Source organism: Microtus ochrogaster, chromosome 2, assembly GCF_000317375.1.
Source record: "Microtus ochrogaster isolate Prairie Vole_2 chromosome 2, MicOch1.0, whole genome shotgun sequence".
Classification (NCBI taxonomy): domain Eukaryota; kingdom Metazoa; phylum Chordata; class Mammalia; order Rodentia; family Cricetidae; genus Microtus; species Microtus ochrogaster.
The window spans coordinates 17686020-17697237 of NC_022010.1; the positions used below are offsets into that span (position 1 = coordinate 17686020).

At 48.7% G+C, this 11218-nt stretch overlaps 1 protein-coding gene across 1 annotated transcript; it reads left to right on the forward strand.

Annotated features, from left to right (window-relative positions):
* The first annotated feature begins 633 nt into the window (after positions 1-633).
* LOC101997114 (transmembrane protein 132C) lies at positions 634-10564 on the forward strand. The gene is made up of 3 exons (XM_013350305.2): positions 634-684; positions 5748-5813; positions 7255-10564. Exons 1-3 carry the CDS (start codon positions 634-636, stop codon positions 8476-8478), a joined length of 1341 nt encoding a protein of 446 aa, XP_013205759.2. The 3' UTR covers positions 8479-10564.
* Positions 10565-11218: the final 654 nt, after the last annotated feature.

An 11218-nucleotide genomic window follows, 5' to 3' on the forward strand; every position in this document is an offset into this window, starting at 1 on the left:
CAGCTCCCACCCCTCACCCAGACCCCACCCCTCACCCAGCTCCCAGCCCTCATCCAGCTCCCACCCCTCACTCAGCTCCCACCCCTCACCCCTATATTGCTTCTCACCCTACTTCTATTCCTCCATCTACTTCTCACTGTGTCTTACTGGACTCCAATTCCAGAGCATCCTCCATTCCCACTCCTCTTCCTCATCCCAACCTTCACACCACTCCCACCCAATCTCACCTCACTCCCACAGCCTCTTCCCAGTCCTTCCTCAATTTCCTCTTCTGGGCTGAGGATGCAATGATCAGACCAGGTCAACTGCCCCCTTGTGTTTCCCTAATGATACAGATACCTCCAGCACCCATATACCCTGGCAGGTACAATCCTGCCTGCTCTCTGTCCCAAACTCTCTGGAACTCCCTGGTGCTTAACAGGTCCCTGCCTGCCATGTTCATCTGAAATTCTTTCCTTGCATTTCTTCTGATCTGAGATGTGTTCCCCTGAGCTCACTCTTTCCTCAACACTGTTGGCTCATTTCCCACCCATAGTTTCAACCCCCTCTGCTCACTAAGGCCATCCTCACAGCCCTGTCAATTTCTGCCTCCTCTCCCAGTTCTATTACACATACACAGAAATCACTGCTAACATGTACTCCACACCTGTGTTTGCTGTTGACCTTCTGGAAATGGGCTATATGGTAACTTTCTGTGGGGGCAATGCTTTGCAGAGCTGACCCTCTGCTGTGCACAGTAGGCTCACAGCAAACACCATTACAAGTCAGTGGAGGTTGGGACCTGGTAGAAAGAGAGAAGGAAACATGGAGTACCATATACTTCTGAACTGAACAAGATTCTGGAGGTGGAGCTCTGGGAGGACCCAACCTAGACCTCAGTCCTTAGAGGGAACCACTTCATCTCATGTCTGAGAATTATATTGGAATCAACTACTGTGTGCTACAAAGAAGGTCTCTGTCACCATTCCCTTTGTGAGTGTCAGTCACTATCCATCACTGTGAAGAACAGAAGCATTAGGGACCTCAGGACTCCACCAGGGTAGGCCTCATACTGGCTCAGGCATTTGTTTCCAAAGCTGGTTCCCACGGGTGACACACAACAGGGAAGTTGGCAGGCTGCGGTGAAGCTCTATGTTAACCCCAGTGTGGACAGGGTATGCCAGGAGTTTGGCCTGCTGTGACTGGTACAGGCAACAGGCTCTAGACCAGACAAGGAGGCAGTGGGGCCTCCAGTCCTTCACACAGTATAATGGAACAAAACAGGCTCTGTGGGAGTAGACATACTACGAAGACAGAACACAGTGACCATCTGCACAGGCAGAGTAAAGCCAGAGAGGTTTGGTGCTTTTAGGGAAAACCAGAAAAATCCTAGGTGCCCTGCAGGGTTTAAGTACTGGCAGACACACGTTGCCTATATTTTGGCTGAGTTAGAGGTGCCAACAGGTGGCACATGACTTGTGAAATCTACATGACTTCATCATCCCTGCTGTAGGGTCCAAGAAGGACCCTGGAATGGTACTCAGCACACATAGATGTATCAGCTAGCTACTGCTGTGTAACGATTAGGACTGCCTAACAACTTACTGCAACATTGTCCCAGTTCTGTGGAAACCCAGCTGGGCCCTACACTCAGGGTGTTACAGTGCTGACTTCTCATCCAGGGAATGATCTACTTCCAGGGGTTTGCTGTTTGGGAGCAAGATCCTTGTTGTGAATGACGAGGTCCACATCTCATAGTCAGTTATTGTAATTATCTAGGTGCCTCACTTAGGTCCTTGTGACCATCAATTCCTTCTTCCCCCATTTCTCCACCTCCCTCACCCACAATAAAGTCTGCCCCAGGCTCTGTCACCCTCCTCTACTATCAGCAGAAGGAACTGGTGACCCTAAAGGGGGCAATAACTCCACCATCCCCTGGCTAGGTAGCCCAGGAAGTCATCCCTGTCCCATAGAGAACTGCACCATGAGAGACAGATGAGAAGGGCATCCCTCACCATGTGCCCAGCTTCTGGAAACTCTACCAAGCTGTCTTTGAAAAGCCATCCTGAGCCAGGCAGTGGTGGTGCATGCCTTTAACCCCAGTACTGGGGAGGCAGAGGTAGGTGGATCTCTGTGAGTTCCAGGATAGCCAGGACTACACAGAGAAACCTTGTCTCAAAAATCAACAACAACAACAACAACAACAAAAAAAACAAAACCAAGCCATCCTGTCTAGCACAGTAGACAGTTGCTACCTCACTTTGGTCCCAAACATCAGCTAGAGAGACTGGGAGTGCATTCCAGCCTTGTCCAGTCTGCAGTGATGGCTCCTCCGCCCTTCTCCCTTAAGACAGGAATTGACGGTGTGTTCCAGTTTGTAAATGAGAGTAAAAAAGTGATACACGCTTACAGCCCAATTGTGGAGAGGTGGAGACAATAGGATTCCAGGGGTTTGCTGGCCAGCGATCCTAGCTGAATCAGCAAGCTTCAGGTTTAGTAAGACCCTGTTATCAAGGTGGAGAGCCACTGAAGAAGACACCTAATACCATCCTTGGATCTTCATGCATGGAAGAAAAAAGATGAGGGTCCAAAGAACAGAGGAAAAAAAAGTCAAAAAGCTGGAAGCGCTTTGCTAAGATGGAACATGGATTAGAATGGACAAGCAGCGTAGCCTCTGGATATAAGATAAAACCACTGTCCACATCCAACATGACCCATCTGTCTTCATCAACCAGCAGTAATTGGATGCCCAGGCCAGATGCAGGAGACGTATAGATAGAGCAGCTTCAATCCACAAGTATGACTCTCTAAAGAAGCAGGGTCTAAATCACTGGTGGCCACGTGTTATTTGAAGTCACTCAGCATTTATCGTCTTGGGAGATGTGGGTTGGGTTCTCCGGCAAGGTTTCCAGCCTTGCTGTAATGAGAAGACAGCAGGACCAGATCTCAATCACAAGGCAGAGCTGATGGAAATGGCTCTGACCAGACTGAAGTTTCAATCCCACTATCAGTCCTTCGAGCAGGACTTGGTTTATATTAACGTACTTCTCTGTCCAGGTGGGGGAAGAAAAATTCATTCCAGATGAAAGGCAGCCACAAGGAACAACATTTTATCTCACAAGGCAGACACTCCTGTGTGTGTCATTCATAGCTTCTTTTCTGAAAATTCAGAATATGAGCCTTGCTTATTTTTAAGCTTGGGTGGAAGAAAAAAATAAATGAGTTGCCTGGGATTCTGGTGGGTGGTGTGAGTATGAGAATGGGTGACACAGATGGAGCTCCAAGTGTCGAAACCAAAGGCACAGGGCCACACTCAGTCCGTATCAGTTTCCCCACATGCTGAGGCTGAAGCAAAAATGGCTTGTTTATCTGGACAATGAAGGCCCCTCAGCAGACAAAGCAGGCAGTGTGCAAGGAAGGGAAGGGCAGGTCCTGTATATACGTCACCCACTCAGCCACTGATGAAGACACGTTCACCCACCAATGCTGCCAGAGAGACCATACCAGACTAGAAAATGCCAGGGATGTACCATGCTCAAAGGATGAGGGGGCTGGGTTTGGTAGAACACCACCGATCCATTGTTCATCAGGGACAGCCCTAGTGGCTGTGAATTCCTTGGCATCTCTGGCTTCACTCAAGAACTCAGGCTCCAAAGCCAGAGGATGCTTGTGAGCAAAGATGAACACGCTGAGTTGATGGTGGAAAGCCAAGCTTGTAGGAACTGAGCGGCAGGATAACTGTTCCACACCATCATGAGACTTCAAATTAGTGCAGAGTCTAACTCAGAAACATAACTATTCCCCTTTACCTTTTTTTCCTCTCATCTTTGGACAAAATCCTAAGTATGCCCAGCCCTCTGTGCTTTCTTGTTTTTTTGTTTGTTTTGTGTTGTTTCTGAAAGCTGTGTAGACCCCACATAGAGCTGTTTCCAGACTTCCATTGTTGGCATTAGCTCAACAATTAGGAAGGGTTTCTCTCTCCCCCTTTTCTCTTTCTCTTCTAGACAGCTGCCAAGATTTACATCTTGCCTGTCCTGTATTTTTTCTCTCAACCTCCAATAAAATGGTCACACTTTAAAGTAGCGGAGAGCAGAGGAGCGGTCAGCAGTGGCCAGTGCAATCCCCCTTGCTCTACAGAACTTTGCTCTGGCCTTTCTGTTCCAAACAGTAGAGACTCAGCCTCAGTTGCCCTAAACAGAAGGAAGCAGCCTGTAGGCAGGCATTCATGCCTTCAGGGACAACCAGCGCCCAGACAGCACCACCTGAAGTCTTCCACTGCTGTCATTTGTCTTCATGTTGGATTGCAGTCACCAGTGCTTCATTTTGCCTTTCTTATTCTGATTTCTTCTTGAAGCTTGTAACTGGACGTCTGACCGAACTGGTTCTCCTTATCCCTCTCCACCTGCCTGTCTTGTCTTGCTTGTCTTCCTATTTCTGAGTAGCATGCTGGTTGTGTTGGCTAGTGAGCTGGCTCTCTCCTCAGGCGTGTCTTGCCTGCTGTTATAAGGCATCCCAAGTAACTCACTCACTTTCTCCCTCCCCCTATTCTTTTCTTTGAGATGGGGGTCCCGTGTAGCCTAGGCTGGCCTCCTTAACTGAGACTGACCTTCAGCTCTTGAGCCTCCTGCCTCCACCTCCCAAGTCCCAAGACTGCAGGCAACACACCTCTCAGTTTTCCATTTCTAGAAATTCTGTGTAGGTCTCCACACATCTCTGCTCTCCTAGAGTAGTTTCTGCTTTAATTTCTCTTTTGCCATTTTATTTCATTAGCGAATGTTTTTTTTTTCTTGGTTTGTTTTAATCCAGTCTTTTTCAGTTGTTCCTGAATCTCTAATATTAGTCTGATCATCTAGGCTTTCAAATTAGTAGTAGTAGTAGTAGTAGTAGTAGTAGTAGTAGTAGTAGTAGTAGTAGTAGTAGTACAGTGTGTGTGTGTGTGTGTGTGTGTGTGTGTGTGTGTGTGTGTGTGTGTGTGCATGCGCATGTGCATGCCACAGTGAATGTGTGGAGGTCAGAAGACAAATTTAAGCAGTCCGTCCTGTCTCCTTTCACCTTGACAGTGGGTTTTTGAGATTGAACTCCTGTGGCGTCAGGCTTGCAGTCAGGGCTTTGATCCACTCAGCCATCCCACAGACCTCCTGTGTGTATTTTTAACACGCCTTTTGTGACACCTGCCGCCTACCCACAGATGGAGTTTTGCTTTTATCGGGGAAGCCTTGTGCAGCTGTTGCTTTACCTTGCTCTGCTCCCGAGGAGCTCCGTGTGGTTCCATATTCACTTGGGTCCAGCTTCCAGTCCGTGTCTCTGCTTCCCTTCCCTGTGGCCCACAGGCAGTGCCACACCAGCCCAGGACTGAATACAGCTTTCTTGTTTCCACCAGTGGCAGAGAGGAAAGAGATTTTTCAACCTGTCTTATGTAAAGAGGCTCCCACTGCCTCCTCTTGCTGTCACAATAGGGGCTAAGGTGGGTGTGGCCAGGTGAGCAACCAGAAAGGCTCCCACAATCAGGGCTGGTCTGGTACACCACAGTGAGCCTTTAGGGAAAGGCTAAGCATAGCTGTTCTGGGTACACCTAACCATGAGGCTTGGGCACTGGCTGATCCCTGAGTCTCCAGCACAGCACAGCTCTGCTAACTTCTTGCTAACCTGACAGACAAGGACACACTGCTTAAACTTGTTGTAGTGGCATCTGCTTTGCAAAAGACACAGCCTCTAAGCTGACCCCTAATATGCATAGGTGCTCTGTTTGTGGTTCCTTCCCCTGTTAGAACCATAAAGAGTTCCAGGTTTGTCCTGGTGACCAGCAAGTTAAGGCTCTGTCCACGGTGCTGAAGGTGAGGGCTCCCTCAGGAAATGCCCTGCAGCATTCCATCTAGGTGGGTCTGTATCCACCATCTCAGTGTATTATCCCTGGACTGTGCATTAGGCAATGTCTGTGCTTACTGAGAACATAGCAAGCATATGAGGATGGAGCCAGAAGCACTCAAACTCCCTTCCCTGGTCTCCACAGTGGAAGAGTTTTTATGTCTGTTTGGGCCTTGGCTGAACGATTGCAGGTCTTTTTTGGCCTGAACTTTGCTGGTCTGTTGGTCTGTTCTAAGGCAGCTGAGATGAGCCCACCAGGTGTCATAGGCGTGTCACTATTAGCCACCTGACAGTCCTGCAAAGAGTGTGCCATGGCACACTTCCAAAGGGAAGATAATCTTGTTTTTCTGTTTCCCCCCACAAAGCAAAAGGCACCTTTAAGACCCTGTGGTGGGGAGGGGAGAGAAATTAGTCAGGGTCCTCTAGAGGAACAGAACTGAAAGAATGAAGATCTACATTAGAAGGGGATTTAGTACAGTGACTTACTGGCTGTGGTCCAGGTAGTCCAATAATGGCTGGCTCATGATGGAAAAGTAGAGAGCCTGGTAGTTGTTCAAAGTGTGAGCTTGGATGTCTCTACAGTTCCAGGCTAGCTCAGGAGTTCTGGGTGATTCCTGAAGGGCTGCTGGTCTTCGGTCCATGATGAAAACCTGAAGTTGGAAATAATACCAGCTGCAGCAATAGGATAGATGAACTTGCCAGCAAGAGGGCAAGCAGGCAAAAAGCAATGCTTCCTTCCTCTCTGTCTTTTATCTGGGCTGCCAATAGAGGCGTGGCCCAGGGTTAGCATGGGTCTTATTGCTTCGGGTAATCTGATTAAGGAAATTCCTCCCAAGAGTGCCCAGCAGCAAGGGCTTCTATTGATTCTGGATGTAGTTAAGTTGATGACCAAGATTAACCATCACAGGAGAGAAGACAAGCAGTCTCTTTTTTGAGACAGTGTTTCATGTACCCTGGAATGACCTCGAGCTCCTTGCTTCCAACTCCATCCCAAGCCCTGAAATAAAAGGCATGCTCTACCACATCTAGGCTAGGCAGTATGGGGAGTCAAACCCAGGACTTCATGAACTCTAGGCAAACATGTTACCAACTGGTCCACATTCCCAGCCCGTAGTTTTCAGTCTCAGGTCTTTGGCTCTGGCAGAATTTCCTGCTTCAGTTTCCCACCTCTACAAGTCTCCATTGTCCTATGAGGCTAATGAAGCCCAGGAACAAATGGTTGGCAGATAACAAAAAGCCGGTCCAGGACTGTGTGTGTTTTCTGGATCTGGCTGATGCTGGAGCCGTGTTAGGGTATCTCTCGGATGGAAAGCATATTCACTTCCCCCACCTCACTGGCACCAGATCAGGACTCCACGTCACCCTTCCTATTTCTTTGGTGGTGTTCTAGGATGAGTCCCTGGAGATAAGGCACCCCCCCCAAAGTGGTTCTCATGGTCTCTGTCCCTGCAGGAAGCTATAGTCAGCACATGGCTCCAATTCAGTGATGGCTCAGTGACACCCCTGGACATCTATGACACCAAGGACTTCTCCTTGACGGCCACCTCCTTGGACGAGACTGTCGTGTCCATCCCACAGCCCCTCTCACCTTGGTGGCCCACTGTGGTGGCTGAAGGAGAAGGCCAGGGCCCATTGCTCCGAGTGGACATGTCCATTGCTGAGGCCTGTCAGAAATCCAAACGCAAGAGTGTGCTAGCTGTGGGCATCGGCCACGTGGGGGTCAAGTTTGGATGGGACGATGCTGATGCCATTGAGACTGGCGATAAGGATGAGGAGGAAATAAAGAACCATGCCAGTGATCGCCGGCAGAAGATTCAGGACCTGGACCGCCCAGGCCAGGATGAGCGCTACCATGGCAACTCTCCTGGGGATTGTGAGGAAGGGGCCCTGCTGAGTGCCACCACCACTGCCAAGTCCCTGCTGGATAACAAAGTGGGGAAGAGTGGCAGGCTGGATGGGGCCAGGCTACACAGCATCCCCATAGACTTCACCAACTTCCCAGCCCATGTGGACCTCCCCAAAGCCGGAAGTACACTGGAGGAGAATGGTCTGATGCAGACTGCCCATGGCCTGAGTGACCTGGAGATTGGAATGTATGCCCTCCTGGGTGTCTTCTGCCTGGCCATCCTTGTCTTTCTCATTAACTGTGCCACCTTTGCCTTCAAGTATAGGCACAAACAGGTGCCTCTGGAAGGCCAGGCATCCATGACTCACTCTCACGACTGGGTATGGCTGGGCAATGAGGCAGAACTCCTGGAGAACATTGGGGATGTGTCACCTCCCCAAGATGAACACACGACCATCATAGACCGAGGGCTGGGAGGCTGTGAAGAGAGCAACCACCTGCTTCTCAATGGTGGCTCCCAGAAGCACATGCAGAGCCAGGTCCACAGGCCACCCAGCTCCGGGGGGCGGCAGGGCAGGGAGCTCAGGCAGGAACCTGCAAACTCACCCACCTCCAAGATGAAGAAGGTGAAGTTTGCCACCTTCACCATGCCACCCGAGGACAACTGCCCCACAGTGAACTCTATCCTCAGTGGGGACGATGACATCAAATGGGTCTGCCAAGACCTAGATGTGGGCACATCTAAGGAACTCAGAACCTATCTGGAGAAATTCCAAGACAATGTGTAGCATTCTGGCCACCTCTCCAACTCGGACAGTGTCCTCCTTTCTTCCTTCCCTCGGCCGAGTAGTGGACTGAGCGAGAAAGATTGGGGCCCACAAAATGCCAGCTAGCCATTTAGAAGCTGGGAAGGGAGGTTTTTATATTAAAGGGTTTTTTGTTTTGTTTTGTTTTGTTAGCAGTTGAGGATGGATAGGTTTCCAGAAGTTTGAGTCTCTGACTCCACAGGGAGGCAGAGTTGATCCACGACAGAACTCCTCAGAGGTGAGAGGGTTATTTTCTGACTCAAGATACACTGCAGAAAAGCTACCAAAAATATTTGTTAAAAAAATACAAAAAAGACAAATAAAAAGACACAAATGACTGTTGGTTTATATTTCTAATAAAGGAACAAAATGTAAACATAGGGCTTGCTAAGAGGCAGCCTCCATTTTAATTCAATCTTCATGTTTCTGAGGACAGCCCGTGTCCATCAACCTGGTACCCAGGACAAAGTACATCTTGTACTGGTTGTCTCTTAGGAAGAACAAGAATTTTACATTCAATTCTATATTCCTTTTTGCTTCCACGTCTCCTTCTTGTGGCCTAGGCTTCCATTTGATTGAATTTCATGTTTATTTCCAAGGACCGAGTGGTATATTTTCCTAAATGAAATATAAATTATATTTCTATTCACTAGGTAGGGTTTTTTTTCCCTCTTTTTAGGAAGATCATCAATGAGTCCGAGCTTGATGTTGTAACATTAACCTGTTTTTACATCTCCCTGCTCTGTTGGCCTTTTCTGGCTTTTTTTTTTCTTTAAACAGTATAGGAAGTGCTCAGTGCCTCCCATGGGGAGAGCGACTTCCACAGCCGTCACCAGTTGGGTCAGGCCAGCGGGTGGAAGAATGTTCACAGCTATCTGAATAGGATGTGGCCAGGAGAACAGAGCACAGACTGTGACACCCGGCCACTCCCTGTGAAGTCAGAGACTCGGTGTCTCCCTCAGTGTGAACACTGTAGAGAGATGTTAGTCCAATCATAAGGGCAGGGTGTTCAGAGCCAGGCAGATGGGCCATGGCTACCACAAGAGACAGCCAACACTGTACTGAACTAACAGAAAAGATGTTTGGGGGTACAGTTGAGTTATCAGATTTTATTGGGCAGGGTGAACCAACATAAGCTCAAAATGATAAAAAAAAAATCTATGTTAGATTGTCAATTAAACTGTGGCTTTGCACAGCGGTGTAACAGCACAGCACAGAACTGTATCCACTCGGAGCAGAGTGATTGCATGAAGAGTGAGCAGATGAACTCCTAGGATGTCCAGGGCCTGGCGCTCTCCATCCATCATCAGAGGGAGAGGACACCCGGTACTGTGACCCTCAGCTGAGCAGCACTCATAGACATACCAGGGGATGGCCATTGTTTTCGTGTTTTTCTATTACTAAAATCTGTAGCTGAGAAAAGGTCCTGGAAGCCTGGTGACCTTGGTTGGACGTTGGACACGTATGTTTGTCGCATTTACAGTAGATTTTCAAAGCTATTTATTTAACCCGTGGTGGCAGTTGTCATTAAAACGCTTGCCATGGCTTCACAAATGAGTGTCTCATGGGATTTTCCTGTCTCATCTACTTCCTGCCCCCCGAGCCTACCCAGATAGAGCTGAAGCATTCCCCTGCTAAAGAAGAAGCGACACACCTGCCTCTCCCTCGCTTCATTCGCGATCAGATCCAGAGTTATTCCGATGGAATACAATCTCTATCCTATACCCACTGCCACCTACCTGTCCCTGGGTCACAGCAGGGCAGCTGGAGGCAGCTGGTCACAACCCAGTCAGGAAGCAGACAGAGACAAATGCTGGTCTCGGCTCATTTTCTCCTTAATATTCAGTTCGGGTCCCCAGTCCATGGGATGAGGCTGCACTCGTTCAAGGTGGGTCTTCCCTCCTCAGCTCCTCCTGTCTAGACACTCTCACCCAGACACACCCAGAGATTTATCCCCTATGTGACTCTAGAACCTGATGAGGTCATCAATGGCAACCATGACTACCCAAATCCCAGGGAACCGCTAAGTGGCAGCTGCCATTCAAGACTTTCTAGAGAGATGGCTCAGTGGTTAAAACACTTGTTGTGCAAGCCTGAGGATCAGAGTTCGGATCCCCAGAGCCCATGGAAATGCTGAGTGGTCATGGTGGCCCATCTGTAATTCTAGCTGCAGAAGGCAGAGACACAGGATCCACCAGAGCAAGCTGGCTCTAGAGACACACCGTATCAGTGAGCTCTGGTTTAGATTGACAGACCTTGCCTCAATGAATAAGGTGAAAGGTTAATGGAGGATGGTTCGTGACGTCATCCTACAGCCTCCACATGCATGCTCACCCACATACATGCAAGCAAGCATACATATTCACAAATCTCTAGTAATCTTAAGACACGAATATGACCTCACTTACAAGGTGAGAGTTAAGTTGTCCAGACCTTCAGTCATCTCTTTTCTCAAGGGTTCACTGCTACTCTGCTCAGCACCAGCTCCGCTTTCTTCTTGGTGTGAACTCAGACAGACCATCACGGTCTGTGATGCAGACTGTGCAAACACGGGATACCTAACCCAAGGACCCACTTGTCAGCTCACCTTTCAAGAGAATCTTTTTTTTTTTAATGCAGATGTTTTTCATTTGGTTCTAATGTGGATCACCAATCCACTTAACACCAACTGACTGACTGTACCTTAGCTTGTAAAGGGTGGGGTGATGAAGGAGACTATGAG

Coding starts and splice junctions, on each gene's coding strand:
- LOC101997114 (XM_013350305.2), top strand. CDS start 634: ATGTACTCCACACCTGTGTTTGCTGTTGACCTTCTGGAAATGGGCTAT. Junction 685..5,747: donor TTCTGGAAATGGGCTATATG/GTAACTTTCTGT, acceptor TTCCCCTGTTAG/AACCATAAAGAGTTCCAGGT. Junction 5,814..7,254: donor CTCTGTCCACGGTGCTGAAG/GTGAGGGCTCCC, acceptor CCTGGAGATAAG/GCACCCCCCCCAAAGTGGTT.